The sequence below is a fragment of the Diabrotica virgifera genome, chromosome 1 (assembly GCF_917563875.1).
Source record: "Diabrotica virgifera virgifera chromosome 1, PGI_DIABVI_V3a".
Taxonomy (NCBI): Eukaryota; Metazoa; Arthropoda; class Insecta; order Coleoptera; family Chrysomelidae; genus Diabrotica; species Diabrotica virgifera.
In genome coordinates this window covers 261,930,734-261,948,944 of record NC_065443.1, presented here as the reverse complement: position 1 = coordinate 261,948,944, position 18,211 = coordinate 261,930,734, and the positions used below count along the sequence as shown (strand labels likewise).

Sequence of the window (18,211 nt, the reverse complement as noted above, 5' to 3'; positions counted from 1 at the left end):
AGATGGATTATTAATAATCTGAATAATATGTGATTGATGTGATTGTTCATGTGTATTCTTTCATTTTTCCGACTGTATACTGATTGGAACGATTACCGGAATAAATAGCCTTTGGATAAAAAGTGCACATGATAACCTAGAAAAGCCATATAATACGCTTCCCATTATTTGAGCATTCGATCATGACAAACATTTATTTTAAGGTCGGTAGAACACTTTTATAACCCATCAAGGAATGTAGGCTTTTACCCTGATATTATATATAGTCCGTTCACTCAGATTGGGAAATTTTTTCAGATTCATTGTAGGAAATATATAACACAAAAATTCCTATATTCCATTCGATAATCCCAGTCTGAACTCATCATCATAAATGGCTCGACAATCCGTTGTGGATCTTGGCCTGCTCACAAAGAAGTCGCCACTCCTGCCGATTCCTGGCAACTTCCCTCCATCTTCTGACTCCTAGAATTTTTAGGTCTTCTTCAACATCATCAATCCATCTTCGTGGTCCCAGTCTGAACTGTCTAGTAAATTTAGTAATTATTCCATGTAAAAAAATAATGGGCATACACTAGCATAGGCTTTTATTTTAAGTTAAAAAATAATTTAATATATAATGTATACATATCTACGTAATTATAAAGATAAACAATTGAAAAAACTAAATTGAAGTTATGTCATTTTTTGTGTTTCTTTTCATCATCGTTTGCTAAAATATGATCCAACTGAGTTTTAATTTCAACTAAAGTCTTAAGTATATGTTCGTTAGTTTCGGCTATTCTTAAAATTGCATCTCTTTCCTTGGTTCTATTCAAATAAAACTTTTTTCTTAATGTAGATATAAAAAACGGCATTTGCTTCGCGTTAGAGTACTCCAAATTAGTAGTTGGATCTTTTCCTTTAGTAAAGTTATTAGAAACACATTTGGTGACTCGTATGATCAAACTTATGACCTCGTCTTTTCTTCCGTAGGCTGTGAAATTTTTGCATAGTTCTTGAATGAACCATGAGCCAGTATATTGATTTCTGAATGCGCAGTTACCTAAAACGAATTATTTTAAAATAAATTTCAAGTAATTTCAATACCTAAACATATATATGATATATGGGTGTACCCCAGTGGTTCCCAACCTTTTATGTCTGGCGACCCACCTTCTGATGTTTTTTCATATTCGCGACCCATCCCTCACCCATGATATACAGTGCTAGTCAAAAGTCCGTACCCCCCCTCGTATCTTTTGAACGGTTATAGCTATAATAGTGAAATTTGGAGGGAGGAAATAAACGGACGTAAGCTTCTTAACTAGTCATGACAGATGACGTAATAGTGACAGATGACTTTACAGCGCCACTGTGACAGATAATTTTAAATGGGACCTTATGGCAAGTGATACCTCGTTTGAAAGGTATTGAAAATACCTATTCATTTATACTAATTTTGTTTGAGTTTAAGCTAATTTTGATGAAAAAATTAAATAAATATAAAATTGTAGTTTCGCATTTAATTAATAAAAATTCAAAATTCTGCCTATGATTACTTGTCAAAAGGGTTGAAGTTTACGTAAAAACTACTAGAAAATTGAAAAACGTCAAATTTTTTGACAAAGAAACCATAGGCGGACATTTGAATTTTTGTTAATTAAATGAGAAACTACAATATTATATTTATTTAATTTATTCACCAAAATAAAAATCCACCTACACCCAAAAAAATTAGTATGGCTGAATAGGTATTTTAAATACCTTTCAAACGAGGTATCACTTGCCATAAGGTCCTATTTAAAATTATCGGTCACAGTGGCTCTGTAACGTCATCTGTCACTATTACGCCACCTGTCATGACTAGTTAAGGAGCTTATGTCCGTTTATTTCCTTCCTCCAAATTTCACTTTTGTACGTATAACCGTTCAAAAGATAAGAGGGGGGGTACGGACTTTTCACTAGCACTGTATATATGTACGTTATTCAGCTTCTCTAAAGGTCGCGTCATATTATAATGCACGTCGCGTTTTCGGCACGTAGCGTTTGCAGACCGGCAATCGGACTGCCCATTCACATTATCATACATAGAACGTTTACGTTGGTTTCGGTTTGGTGCGGTACAGATGTGTTTATTGTCACAACACATGTTTACATGACAAATTGCCTCAAAAACTACTTTTTAAATTAGACCGGGCAGTATCGTCGCCCCGGCTAGCGAAATTATTCCGATTCGATATTTTTAAACAAACTTACTCAAAAAGAAGTCCTTATAACATATCCACAGGGTGCCGGGCGGTACCGTGGTCGAAAAATTGTTTAAACATTTTTTTTAAATAAATTCACAAAAATATTTTTTTCATTTCGAGCAATATTTTTTTAGATAAACTGGGTCATTCTGGGCAAAAAAGGTCTCTTGTCATTTTTCTCTAAAATTGATTGTTGTCGAGTTACATGCGATTAAAAATTTGAAAAATGCGAAAAGGCCATTTTCAAGGCTTAATAACTCGATTAAAAGTATTATTATGAATTTCAATAAGTGACCAAATCAAGTTTCAAACCCCTTCTTCAAGGTCCCAAAGAGATTTTTGTCATTATTTTACTACAAAGCTGTTATTTTTAGTTATTAACAATTAGCGCTATAGTCCAACTGTATCGTCGCCCCCGTTAGCGAAACTATTTCGATTAGATTTTTTTGCACAAACTTACTCAAAAAGAGTCCTTATAACAAACACATCCACAGGGTGCCGGGCGGTGCCCTTGTAAAAAAATTGTTTTAACAATTCTTATTAAACAAATTCACAAAAATAAGTTTTTCATTACGAACGATTTTTTTTTAGATAATTTGGGTTATTTTTAGCAAAAAACGTATCTTGCAAAAATGCGGAAATGGCCATATAACTCGACAACAATCAAAATTAGAGAAAAATCACAAGAGACCTTTTTTGCCCAGAATATCTCAAATTATTATTAATTTGGGTTTAATTAAATTATTAATAAAAAATTATTTTTGTGAATTTGTTTAACAAAAATTGTTTAAACAATTTTTAGACCACGGCACCGCCCGGAACCCTGTTGATGTGTTATAAGGACCTCTTTTTGAGTAAGTTTGTGCAAAAAAATCTAATTTCGCTAACGAGGGCGACGATACAGTTGGACTATAGCGGTAATTGTTAATAGTTAAAAATAACAGCTTTGTAATAAAATAATGACAAAAATCTCTTCAGGACCTTGAAGAAGTTGTTTGAAACTTGATTTGGTCACTTATTGAAATTCATAATAATAATTTTTAATCGAGTTATTAAGCCAGTTAAATAGCCATTTTCGCAATTTTAGAGAAAAATGACAAGAAACCTTTTTTGCTCAGAATTACCCAAATTATCTAAAAACAAATATTGCTCGAATCAAAAAATATTTCAAAAATGAATAACCATTTTCAATTTCGTTGCAAAACGAAAATACAGCCGAACCATATTCCAGTCCAATCAGAGAGTGCTGCAAGCACCTCTACCGGTTTCGAAACTTATTAGTCTCTCATCAGGAGGCACATATGCTGCTCTCCCTGATCCAACCAAAACAAACCCCAGCGTGCAGTCCCGAATTGCAACGAACGAAATGGCATAGATGCCCTAGCGGCAACTGCTAGCAAAAGACTAAGTTTTCACTCTAATGGCATATAACATATCCCACCAGAATGAAAACAATGGGAACCTTCTCTGGTTACACCTCCGAGGCTTCTACAATTTGCAAGCCATACGGATGCTGAGACTAAGGAAGATGAGGGAATTCTACAATTTACAATTCACGTCACATCTGCTCAGCGCGGTAAAGTTCCAACGAGACTGGTTCCCTTCATACTCCACACAGAGTAAATGTAAATCAAAAATGAATAACCATTTTCAATTTCGTTGCAAAACGAAAATACAGCCGAACCATATTCCAGTCCAATCAGAGAGTGCTGCAAGCACCTCTACCGGTTTCGAAACTTATTAGTCTCTCATCAGGAGGCACATATGCTGCTCTCCCTGATCCAACCAAAACAAACCCCAGCGTGCAGTCCCGAATTGCAACGAACGAAATGGCATAGATGCCCTAGCGGCAACTGCTAGCAAAAGACTAAGTTTTCACTCTAATGGCATATAACATATCCCACCAGAATGAAAACAATGGGAACCTTCTCTGGTTACACCTCCGAGGCTTCTACAATTTGCAAGCCATACGGATGCTGAGACTAAGGAAGATGAGGGAATTCTACAATTTACAATTCACGTCACATCTGCTCAGCGCGGTAAAGTTCCAACGAGACTGGTTCCCTTCATACTCCACACAGAGTAAATGTAAATCAAAAATGAATAACCATTTTCAATTTCGTTGCAAAACGAAAATACAGCCGAACCATATTCCAGTCCAATCAGAGAGTGCTGCAAGCACCTCTACCGGTTTCGAAACTTATTAGTCTCTCATCAGGAGGCACATATGCTGCTCTCCCTGATCCAACCAAAACAAACCCCAGCGTGCAGTCCCGAATTGCAACGAACGAAATGGCATAGATGCCCTAGCGGCAACTGCTAGCAAAAGACTAAGTTTTCACTCTAATGGCATATAACATATCCCACCAGAATGAAAACAATGGGAACCTTCTCTGGTTACACCTCCGAGGCTTCTACAATTTGCAAGCCATACGGATGCTGAGACTAAGGAAGATGAGGGAATTCTACAATTTACAATTCACGTCACATCTGCTCAGCGCGGTAAAGTTCCAACGAGACTGGTTCCCTTCATACTCCACACAGAGTAAATGTAAATCAAAAATGAATAACCATTTTCAATTTCGTTGCAAAACGAAAATACAGCCGAACCATATTCCAGTCCAATCAGAGAGTGCTGCAAGCACCTCTACCGGTTTCGAAACTTATTAGTCTCTCATCAGGAGGCACATATGCTGCTCTCCCTGATCCAACCAAAACAAACCCCAGCGTGCAGTCCCGAATTGCAACGAACGAAATGGAATAGATGCCCTAGCGGCAACTGCTAGCAAAAGACTAAGTTTTCACTCTAATGGCATATAACATATCCCACCAGAATGAAAACAATGGGAACCTTCTCTGGTTACACCTCCGAGGCTTCTACAATTTGCAAGCCATACGGATGCTGAGACTAAGGAAGATGAGGGAATTCTACAATTTACAATTCACGTCACATCTGCTCAGCGCGGTAAAGTTCCAACGAGACTGGTTCCCTTCATACTCCACACAGAGTAAATGTAAATCAAAAATGAATAACCATTTTCAATTTCGTTGCAAAACGAAAATACAGCCGAACCATATTCCAGTCCAATCAGAGAGTGCTGCAAGCACCTCTACCGGTTTCGAAACTTATTAGTCTCTCATCAGGAGGCACATATGCTGCTCTCCCTGATCCAACCAAAACAAACCCCAGCGTGCAGTCCCGAATTGCAACGAACGAAATGGCATAGATGCCCTAGCGGCAACTGCTAGCAAAAGACTAAGTTTTCACTCTAATGGCATATAACATATCCCACCAGAATGAAAACAATGGGAACCTTCTCTGGTTACACCTCCGAGGCTTCTACAATTTGCAAGCCATACGGATGCTGAGACTAAGGAAGATGAGGGAATTCTACAATTTACAATTCACGTCACATCTGCTCAGCGCGGTAAAGTTCCAACGAGACTGGTTCCCTTCATACTCCACACAGAGTAAATGTAAATCAAAAATGAATAACCATTTTCAATTTCGTTGCAAAACGAAAATACAGCCGAACCATATTCCAGTCCAATCAGAGAGTGCTGCAAGCACCTCTACCGGTTTCGAAACTTATTAGTCTCTCATCAGGAGGCACATATGCTGCTCTCCCTGATCCAACCAAAACAAACCCCAGCGTGCAGTCCCGAATTGCAACGAACGAAATGGCATAGATGCCCTAGCGGCAACTGCTAGCAAAAGACTAAGTTTTCACTCTAATGGCATATAACATATCCCACCAGAATGAAAACAATGGGAACCTTCTCTGGTTACACCTCCGAGGCTTCTACAATTTGCAAGCCATACGGATGCTGAGACTAAGGAAGATGAGGGAATTCTACAATTTACAATTCACGTCACATCTGCTCAGCGCGGTAAAGTTCCAACGAGACTGGTTCCCTTCATACTCCACACAGAGTAAATGTAAATCAAAAATGAATAACCATTTTCAATTTCGTTGCAAAACGAAAATACAGCCGAACCATATTCCAGTCCAATCAGAGAGTGCTGCAAGCACCTCTACCGGTTTCGAAACTTATTAGTCTCTCATCAGGAGGCACATATGCTGCTCTCCCTGATCCAACCAAAACAAACCCCAGCGTGCAGTCCCGAATTGCAACGAACGAAATGGCATAGATGCCCTAGCGGCAACTGCTAGCAAAAGACTAAGTTTTCACTCTAATGGCATATAACATATCCCACCAGAATGAAAACAATGGGAACCTTCTCTGGTTACACCTCCGAGGCTTCTACAATTTGCAAGCCATACGGATGCTGAGACTAAGGAAGATGAGGGAATTCTACAATTTACAATTCACGTCACATCTGCTCAGCGCGGTAAAGTTCCAACGAGACTGGTTCCCTTCATACTCCACACAGAGTAAATGTAAATCAAAAATGAATAACCATTTTCAATTTCGTTGCAAAACGAAAATACAGCCGAACCATATTCCAGTCCAATCAGAGAGTGCTGCAAGCACCTCTACCGGTTTCGAAACTTATTAGTCTCTCATCAGGAGGCACATATGCTGCTCTCCCTGATCCAACCAAAACAAACCCCAGCGTGCAGTCCCGAATTGCAACGAACGAAATGGCATAGATGCCCTAGCGGCAACTGCTAGCAAAAGACTAAGTTTTCACTCTAATGGCATATAACATATCCCACCAGAATGAAAACAATGGGAACCTTCTCTGGTTACACCTCCGAGGCTTCTACAATTTGCAAGCCATACGGATGCTGAGACTAAGGAAGATGAGGGAATTCTACAATTTACAATTCACGTCACATCTGCTCAGCGCGGTAAAGTTCCAACGAGACTGGTTCCCTTCATACTCCACACAGAGTAAATGTAAATCAAAAATGAATAACCATTTTCAATTTCGTTGCAAAACGAAAATACAGCCGAACCATATTCCAGTCCAATCAGAGAGTGCTGCAAGCACCTCTACCGGTTTCGAAACTTATTAGTCTCTCATCAGGAGGCACATATGCTGCTCTCCCTGATCCAACCAAAACAAACCCCAGCGTGCAGTCCCGAATTGCAACGAACGAAATGGCATAGATGCCCTAGCGGCAACTGCTAGCAAAAGACTAAGTTTTCACTCTAATGGCATATAACATATCCCACCAGAATGAAAACAATGGGAACCTTCTCTGGTTACACCTCCGAGGCTTCTACAATTTGCAAGCCATACGGATGCTGAGACTAAGGAAGATGAGGGAATTCTACAATTTACAATTCACGTCACATCTGCTCAGCGCGGTAAAGTTCCAACGAGACTGGTTCCCTTCATACTCCACACAGAGTAAATGTAAATCAAAAATGAATAACCATTTTCAATTTCGTTGCAAAACGAAAATACAGCCGAACCATATTCCAGTCCAATCAGAGAGTGCTGCAAGCACCTCTACCGGTTTCGAAACTTATTAGTCTCTCATCAGGAGGCACATATGCTGCTCTCCCTGATCCAACCAAAACAAACCCCAGCGTGCAGTCCCGAATTGCAACGAACGAAATGGCATAGATGCCCTAGCGGCAACTGCTAGCAAAAGACTAAGTTTTCACTCTAATGGCATATAACATATCCCACCAGAATGAAAACAATGGGAACCTTCTCTGGTTACACCTCCGAGGCTTCTACAATTTGCAAGCCATACGGATGCTGAGACTAAGGAAGATGAGGGAATTCTACAATTTACAATTCACGTCACATCTGCTCAGCGCGGTAAAGTTCCAACGAGACTGGTTCCCTTCATACTCCACACAGAGTAAATGTAAATCAAAAATGAATAACCATTTTCAATTTCGTTGCAAAACGAAAATACAGCCGAACCATATTCCAGTCCAATCAGAGAGTGCTGCAAGCACCTCTACCGGTTTCGAAACTTATTAGTCTCTCATCAGGAGGCACATATGCTGCTCTCCCTGATCCAACCAAAACAAACCCCAGCGTGCAGTCCCGAATTGCAACGAACGAAATGGCATAGATGCCCTAGCGGCAACTGCTAGCAAAAGACTAAGTTTTCACTCTAATGGCATATAACATATCCCACCAGAATGAAAACAATGGGAACCTTCTCTGGTTACACCTCCGAGGCTTCTACAATTTGCAAGCCATACGGATGCTGAAAAATATTTTTGTGAATTTGTTTAAAAAAGATTGTTTAAACAATTTTTCGACCACGGCACCGTATGGCACCCTGTGGATATGTTATAAGAACCTCTCTTTGAGTAAATTTGTGCAAAAAATCGAATAGGAATAATTTCGCTAGCGAGGGCGACGATACTAGCGAGGGCGACGATAAATACCTAAATAAACAACGAGGGGAAAACGACCCGTAGCTGTCAACATCCGAAAAATATTGTTTTCGAATGAACCGAACGCAGACGTAACGTGTCTTATACGCTACGTTACGTGTCTTATACGCATAATATGAATGGTTCAATTTAAAAACCATTAAATTATATTTTTCGCAAACGAAACGCTACGTGCCGAAAACGCGACGTGCATTATAATATGAGGCGACCTTAAGAGCCACGCCGCGACCCACCGGTTGGGAAACGCTGGTCTACCCCAAAATCCCGACACGCCAGAATCCCGACAGGTCAGAATCTCGACAGGTTTGATAAGTTTCTTTTTAACATATAATTACATTTATTCCTTGTTTTTTGTTTATGGTGATCTGTTTTTAATTTTTTTTTACTAAACAAAAGTATTTACCATTTAATATGAACTAATTTTCTAAATAAAATTTCTAACATGGGTATATGAATTAAATTATTTTTTTTGCCAATATATAGTCCAATGATATATGTATAATCAAATCCTGAATTCAAGTTTACTTTCATATAATAGATATTATCATGTCACTTACAACCTTCCATTTCAGTAAGTATAGCTTTTATATTATAAAATACAGTGTTTAAATAATTTTTTCTTTTAAAATACATAATAATTAGTACCCGTACTTATTACTAATTAATAAGTTTTCAATTTCAATAATCTATAATATGATTTGGTATTGCATTTGAAAAGGAAACAATAAATATTCAAAATGTAGTGGTCGGAATTTTTATTTATGCGAGGATTGTTGCATGTCGGGATTTTGGCCTGTCGGGATTCTGGCGTGTCGGTGTTTTGACCGTCGGGATTTTGGCTGTCGAGATTTTGGGCGCCACCGATGATATATAATACAGGACATAAATCAGTTATGGGAAGGAAGGATTAGGAGAAAGAAATGTTAATTGAAGTTGACTAATACAATTTTGTGAACAAAACGAGATTATAATAGGTGAAAGTATGTTTAAGCACAAAAAAATACACAAAGAAACGTGGAGGTCTCCAGGAGGTAGATACAGAAATCAAACCGACCATCTACTGATCCAGTCAAAATGAACGACGAGCAGATGTGGGATCAGACCAGCTGCTAGTAAGGGCCAAATAAAGATAAACTAGCCAAAGACAAAAACCAAGGTAAACAGAAGAAGGTGGGTAAATGTCGAAGCTGTTAAACAAGCAAACGCAAGAATCGATTCACAGAAAGACTGAAATTAAAACGAACGGCAGCGCCCCAAAATTGGGAAACAGTGGAAGAACTTTAAGAACATAATGTCAAAAATTGCAAACGAAACGATTGGGACGAAAAAAAACTAAAAATAGATAACCTTAGCCACATTACAACTAATACAGGGATGAAAAAACTCAAAGAAGTACTACAAAAGGAGGCAACCGAAGAAGGAAAATCGCTAGAAAGAAAATACAAAGAAAAAAATATAGCAGTTAAAACGCAAGCCAGATAAGGTAAAATAAATTACGTAAATGATATGTGAAAATTGTCAGAAAAAGCTACGCAAGCAAACAACTTGAGAACACAATACACCATCATCCGAAATTTGACAGGGAAAACACTAAAAAGTAAAAAAAATCAAAGATAAACAAGGAAATATAATTAAAGCAGAACATGAAATAATACAAATATGAAAAGAACACTTCGAAAAAATATACTCCAAACACGAGGCAACACCAGATATAGACGAAAAATATGCAGAAGTTAAACATAAACAAATAAAATTACGAAATAATAAATACAAAACACATTGCAACAACTAAAAAATAGCAAAGCTACTGGAAGTGAGAGCCTACCTATATGTAGATTTAATAAAGGCTGACGCAAACGAATCAGTAGAAATGTTACACAAACTCTTTAACAAGATATAGGTCGACGAAGAGCTCCCAAAGGAATGGAACGGGGGTGTAATCATTAAGATACCGAAAAAGGGCGATCTGCTACTATAAAATAACACTGCCACAATCCAAAGTAATGTCCAAGATCATATTGAATAAACTGTAACCAGAGAAGACAAGATACTAAGAAGCAGCCAAGTAGGTTTTCGCTCTAAACGCTCCACTGTCTACCACATTTATTTTGTACTCTAAGAATTATGTTGGAACAAGCTAGTGAATGGCAAAAAAATATAAACGTAATATTTCTTGACTTTGAAAAGGCCTTCGATAGTAGAAACAGAACAAATGCTGAAGGTTCTAAAACTTTATGGACTACTGATGAAATACATCAACTTGATCAGACTATTGTACAAAAAATGTAGAGCCAGACTGAAACATGCGGGAGAACTGGTAGAAGATATAGCTATACAAAGCGGAGTTAAACAAGGATGCGTGCTGTCCCTGACATTATTCCTAATAATAACGGATTGGATCATGCAGAAATCGATAAAAAACAGGTATTAGGAGGAACTTGCAGACTTGTTGGAGGACATTAAATAAAATCTGGAACACACGCGTTATATGTATTAGAATTAACTAAAATCAAAATCAAAAATGAATAACCATTTTTAATATTCCGTTGCAACATGAAACTACATTATTCCAGTTCAATCAGAGAGTGCAGCAAACACTTCTACCGGTTTCAAAACTTATTAGTCTCTCATCAGGACGCACATATATGCTGCTCTCTCTGACCCAACTAGGACAAACCCCGGCGTGCAGTCACGGATTGCAACAAACGAAATGGCAGGGATGCCCCAGCGGCAACTGCACTTATTAGTCTCTCATCAGGAGACACATATGCTGCTCTCTCTGACCCATCCAGGACAAACCCCGGCGTGCAGTCACGGATTGCAACGAACGAAATGGCAGGGATGCCCTAGCGGCAACTGCGATCAAAAAATTAAGTTTTCAATCTAATAGCACATAAAACAACATCCAAAAATATTATTCTACATCTTACCAGACTGAAAACAATGGGAACCTTCTCTAGTAACACCTCCGAGGCTTCTACAATTCGCAAGCGATAACGGATGCTGAGACTAAGGAAGATGAAGGAATTTTACAATTTATAATCCATAGTTTTTTAAATCAAACTATTTAACAGCTGTATTAAGAGTATATTATTGTTTGGCTCAGATTCTTGGAGACAGGAAGAGATAACCCAAAGAACATACAAACCTTTATAAATAAATCGTTGGGAAAAATCCTTAAAATATACCTACTGGTCGAATAAAATAACAAACATACTCTAAGAGTATGTCCAATCAATATGGACATACTCTCTAATCTGGTTATATTATTTTCGTCCTTCTAAGGAAGGACGAAAATAATATAATCAGAGAGGCACTCTAATACCAACCAGACGAAAGAAGAAGAAGAGGAAGACCCGATAATAGCTGGAGAAGAACTGTAACAAGAGATCATGAAGGAATTGGCCTGGAATGGAGAGAAGTCAAACAGAGAGCGAGAAATAGAGGGGAATGGAAAAGACTTGTAGAGGAATTTTCAAAAGAATAAAACAGAAGAGGATTCGCTGATCTAGCCCATCAGCCATCTTTCACTTTTGGCTAAGAAACGCAAGAGCGTCTAATACTCCATAAGGAGGAAATGCAATAGAGAAAGGGAGAATTTATTTTTTAATCACATAGAATATAAAAAAGTTGAATTATGGTAGTGAGGGCATTTTGCCTATCTTAACCAGAGGTGTAACCAGGATGATCCTAAGGGGGGGTTACATCTACTTGAAGCTCTCTGGGGGGTATGGAATAATAATGGTGTTAAGCGTATAGAGCTCAAAGTGCATCCAAAAGGGGGGAGGTTATAACCCCAAAACCACCCCTGATTACGCCTATAATCTTAACGGGGGGTAACCTTTAATTTATTTATCCGGTCCATAACTGAAAAGTTTGATTTGCCTGCGTTGATCCATGTGCCACTGACGGTGCCTAAAATGATTATCAATTTTTTCCTACCCTGTTCTTTATTATTATTATTATACTTAAAGAAGGGCAGAGGGACAAGTCCCTATTATGCCCAAAAACAAAGAAATTACATAAGTAACCTACTATAGTAAATACAATATACAGGGTGAGTCATGAGGAACTGTACATACTACTACCTCGTATAGAGGCTCCTATGGGGAATAACAAATGACCATTAAAAAGTGTCTGCTCCCATTGTTTAATAATATACAGGGCGAGTTTCGCATTTTGACAGAAATTTGTATTCGTCATAATTTTTGAACGGTCAGATCGATGTGTCTTTTATTTTGGCCAATCGTTACACTATTACCACCTAATCAACTAATTTATTCAAACAAGAAAAAAATCAGGTCCGGCTTTAAAAAAATTAGTTCGTTTAGGTCTTAGAAAAAATTTCACCCTGTATACGCTTTTTGAAAACTCTAATATGAATTTTACAAATAAGACAAATAGGCAATTAAAATGGCATATTTATTTTTTTTCCCACACGATTACTTAATTTTTTATTAAAAAATCAAATTTGTCAAAATCGGAATTTTCTAAAAATGAAAAAAAAATGAACTCACGGTAGGTACTAGAGTACACTTTACAGGACCAAAAATAATCATTTTTTTCAAGAATTTTTTTCGCAGAAACGTTATTACAAGTGAACATAAAACTTTTTACATATTAATCTCTAACTCTTAGAGGGTACAAAAAATATATCTTTTTTTATTTATGCACGTACACTAATATTGTAGAGGGCGCAAAAGTTGAGGCATCGAAAAATGATGGCGGACAGTTAATCTCAGGATTGGGATATCTGAAACAAAAAAATCGTACGGCATTTGAAAAAGGAAGGTTTATTACGTGACAATTTACCACAATTTAACCAAAACATAAAAGATAAATATTTTTTAACCATGAAAAACTGAAGAAAAACGGGCGATTTTTTCACAAAATTTTTTCAAATTTCCGTAAAATCTTTCTTTTGCGGAATTTTTCACTAACGGTGGTAAATTGTCACGTAAGAAACCTTCCTTTTTCAAATGCCGTACGATTTTTTTGTTTCAGGTATCCCAATCCTGAGATTAACTGTCCGCCATCGGAGCTACTTTTTTTCGAGGCCTCGACTTTGGTGCCCCCTACAGTATTAGTGTAAGTACACAAATAAAAAAAAGATATATTTTTTGTATTCTTTAAGAAATAGATATTAATATGTAAAAAGGTTTATGTTCATTTTTAATAAAGGTTCTGAGAAAAAAAATCTTGAAAAAATGCTTATTTTTGGTCTTCTAAAGTGTACTAGTACCTTAACTCGCTACAACTCTGTTCCATTTTAATATTTTTTTCTGAAATTTTTACAGCACATACCTCTTACCATTATGAAGACTATGAAAATTGTTGTAGACTTTCAGTCTTCTTCTTGTAAAAGTTGCAAACTTGTAAATCGCAAGAATTTAAAATTTATCAATTTGATCACGTCTATGTTAAACTATAGAGTCCAAAAGAAGTGTTATGGGAAGTTTTAGATCTAGACGTGTTATAGAAAAAAAAAATGGTAAAACTTTTAATTTTAAGAAAAACGTTGTTTTTGTAAATTAATTTTTGTAAAAAAAGTTAATTTTTTTAAATCTATGGAAAAACTTTGCCAAACTTTTTATGCATAGTCAAATTTGATTTTTTAATAAAAAAATAAGTAATCGTGTGGAAAAAATAAATATGCCATTTTAATTGCCTATTTGTCTTATTTGTAAATTCATATTAGAGTTTTCAAAAAACGTATACAAGGTGAAATTTTTTCTAAGACCCAAACAAACTAATTTTTTAAATCCGGGCCTGATGTTTTTGTAGTTTGAATAAATCAGTTGATTGGGTGATAACATAAATTAAATATTTGTTCAAAAAAAATTCATTTTTGTAATAAAAGTTCTTTTTTTTAAATCTATGGTTCACTTTACCAAACTTTTAATTATTCATAGTCAAATTTGATTTTTTTTATAAAAAATTAAGGACTCGTGTGGGGAAAAAATAAATATGCCATTTTAATTGCCTATTTGTCTAATTTTTAAAAATCATATTAGAGTTTTCAAAAAGCGTATACAGGGTGAAATTTTTTCTAAGACCCAAACGAACTAATTTTTTAAATGCGGGCCTGATTTTTTTCTTGTTTGAATAAATCAGTTGATTGGTGGTAACATAAATTAAATATTTGTTCAAAAAAAATTCATTTTTGTAATAAAAGTTATTTTTTTTTTAAATCTATGGTTCACTTTACCAAACTTTTAATTATTCATAGTCAAATTTCATTTTTTTTATAAAAAATTAAGTAATCGTGTGGGGAAAAAATAAATATGCCATTTTAATTGACTATTTGTCTAATTTGTAAAAATCATATTAGAGTTTTCAAAAAGCGTATACAGGGTGAAATTTTTTCTAAGACCAAAACGAACTTATTTTTTAAATCCGGGCCTGATTTTTTTCTTGTTTGAATAAATCAGTTGATTGGTGGTAACATAAATTAAATATTTGTTCAAAAAAAATTAATTTTGGTAATAAAAGTTAATTTTTTTAAATCTATGGTTCACTTTACCAAACTTTTAATTCATAATCAAATTTAATTTTTTTATAAAAAATTAAGCAATTGTGTGCGGAAAAAAATAAATATGTTATTTTAATTGCCTATTTGTCTTATTTTTAAAATTCATATTAGAGTTTTCAAAAAGCTTATACAGGGTGAAATTTTTTCTAAGACCCAAACGAACTAATTTTTTTAAAGCCGGACCTGATTTTTTTCTAGTTTGAATAAATCAGTTGATTAGGTGGCAATAGTGTAACGATTGACCAAAATAAAAGACACATCGATCTGACCGTTCAAAAATTATGACGAATACAAATTTCTGTCAAAATGCGAAACTCGCCCTGTATATTATTAAACAATGGGAGCAGACACTTTTTAATGGTCATTTGTTATTCCCCATAGGGGCCTCTATACGAGGTAGGAGTATGTACAGTTCCTCATGACTCACCCTGTATATAATCTTTAGACCTTCTACCCTCTCGGGTGTAGGTATTTAGTAAATACAATATAAACAAAAACAACAACAACAAAAAAAAAATACAATTTGGGTTTACATAAAAAAATATTTCAACTATATTAGAAAACGGTCTGTTTTTAAATGTGTTGGTAGAGGGGGCTGAGACAATGTTATCATTCAGGTTATTCCAATTATCGAAAACTCTATTTGGTAGAAAATTCTGTCTTGATCTCGTACAAAAGTTCTCGTTTTTAAGTTTAAATTGGTGACCTATAAGGCGTTCATCTTTGATGGTAAACATTTCGTCGAGATTTCCGAAATTGAATTTTAATATTTTAAATTATTAAGTCGCCACGTTGTCGGCGAAATCCAAAAGAAGTTAGGTGGGCTTTACTGAGCCTTTCTTCATAGGAAGGTCTTCTCAGTCCCAACGAAATTCGAGTGGCTTTTCTTTGGACGTTTTCCAACCAAGTTTTGTCTCAAACCAAATCAGGATACCACCTTGGGCCAGCATATTCAAGAATCGGTCTTATGTAAATACTGTAACGTTTACAAAATGACTGCATTGAAACTCTCGAAAAACACCTCCGAATAAGATATAGTCTGGAGTTCGCACGTTTACAAATAGACTGAATATGGTCGGACCACGTTAGGCTGCTGTTTACGGTAACACCGAGGTCGTTATACGAGACCACTGAATCTAATGGTTGTCCGTTAACGAAGTACGGCACAAGTTGATTATTTTTACCAATTCTGAGCACTACACATTTTTCCGCGTTTAAGGGTAGTAACCACTGGGAACACCAAGTAAAAATAGAGTCCAACTGGTTTGTGATAGGATTGGCATATATTTTTGTGTCATAAGCATATAACGATATTTTACTTGAAACATAGTAAGGAACATCGCTGGTATAAACCGTAAAAAGCAGAGGTCCAAGAACAGAACCCTGCGGCACTCCACTTTCCACTAACCTGTCCTGTGAGAAAGATTCGCCAACTCTAACTTTGTAATGTCGATCTGTCAGAAAATCATCAATCCAACATAATAAAGTACCGCGAACTCCGAAATGTTCTAGTTTATGTAGAAGTCTGCGCTTAGGAACATGGTCAAAGGCTTTAGAGAAATCTAGATAAACAACGTCGACCGGCTGTGAACTGTTAAGAGATGAAGTCCAGTCGTTAACACAATGTAGGAGATTGGTTAGAGTAGAGCGACCAGAAACAAATCCATGTTGTTGTGTTGGAATAACATGTTCTTGGAGAAGGAATTTAGTCATCTCCTCGGAAATAATGGCTTCCATGACTTTGCTAACTACTGATAGTAAGCTAATCGGACGATAATTGTTGGGATCGAGTTTGTTGCCTTTTTTAAAAAACGAGTGACGGATGGTAATTCCCAATTAGGGGGTATCGGCATTAGGGTCTGCGCATCTTTTTAACAGTTTTGGTGTTAAACCATCTAAACCGGGTGAAGCGGATGTGCGAAGTTTCATCAAGTGTTGTTTGACATGATCCACTGTAAATTCGACTTGCTGTAAGGATGCACCGACACGATTACACCTAATAGGAGGTAGATTACCATCATTCGATTCTTTAGTAAAAACCTGTGAAAATGCTAAAGAGAGAGTTTCAGAAGAATCTTTGTCAGAAGAGCATAAAGTCTGATTAGGTTTTTGAAGCAGAGGAATGGAAACTTTAGACGTCAATGAGGACCTTATATGTATTTGTAGTCTTTTTTTCTATAAATTTCTTTTAGTCTATAAATCAAGCCAACTTACCTTCTGTAGATGAATGAACTATTAAGAGATCATCATATAGATAATCCGGTGAGAATGTTGAAGAGGGTGTTAAAACCGCTGATTTTGGTAATTCATTTCCAACGGTGGTAAAGTTTTCTCCCTTACAAGCCTACAAATAGTTTAATTTAATAATAAAGAGCTAACATGATAGCAAGTTTACTTTTTGATTATAAAAAAAATAAATAAAGCAACACGTCATTGCCTTATAGAGCAATCTTTATATACCCTATTCCACGAACATACGTCTGTTGTGGATTATCTCGACAACGAATATTTTACTGTGCAAATTATGAAGAACGAAAGTAAATTGCTAAATACATTGTTGTTTATTGGAACAATTTATTAGAGCCATTTGCTTTCGCACTTCTTATGTTGCACACTAAAATATGCGTTGTCGCGATAATCCAAGACAGTCGTATATTCGTGGAATAGCCCATATACATAGTTTCAAAAGTTATGCTCATTTTTATAGTTAATTTTTTCGTGAACAGATTAAGGGGATGGGTACGTATTTTCGGCTGCAATGCTATTCAAATGGGGATTCATTTTTTTCGAATCCTGAGAAAACTCATAAGTATTTTTGAAAAACTTAAACGCAGAATAAAAGATTACGTTCTTACCGAGGACCGAAAGTAATGTTTATTTTAATAAATTACAGGGGTGAAAAACTAAGAGAAAATGTAGTGTGATTTTTAATTTAAAATATCTCATTAAAAAGAAACTTTTTATTTATTCTAAGGGACTTTCGACCCCCGATAATAATTTAGTCTTTCATTCTACATTTAAATTTTTAAAAAATATTTATTAGTTTTTTCAGGATTCGAAAAAAATGGACACCATGTCCGTGGTGATATTTTCCAAATCGAACATTCGCTAT

At 36.1% G+C, this 18,211-nt stretch overlaps 1 protein-coding gene across 1 annotated transcript in view; it reads right to left on the bottom strand.

Annotated features, from left to right (window-relative positions):
- Positions 1-570: 570 nt before the first annotated feature.
- The window catches only part of LOC114328008 (caspase-7), a 36,825-nt gene continuing 19,184 nt past the window's right edge, over positions 571-18,211 (bottom strand). Inside the window, exons 4-5 of the mRNA XM_028276747.2 lie at positions 17,314-17,443; positions 571-1,045 (exon numbers count right to left, since the gene is read on the bottom strand). Coding sequence (XP_028132548.2) covers positions 681-1,045; positions 17,314-17,443 — 495 coding nt within the window. The 3' untranslated portion in view covers positions 571-680. The remainder of the gene's footprint in view (positions 1,046-17,313; positions 17,444-18,211) is intronic.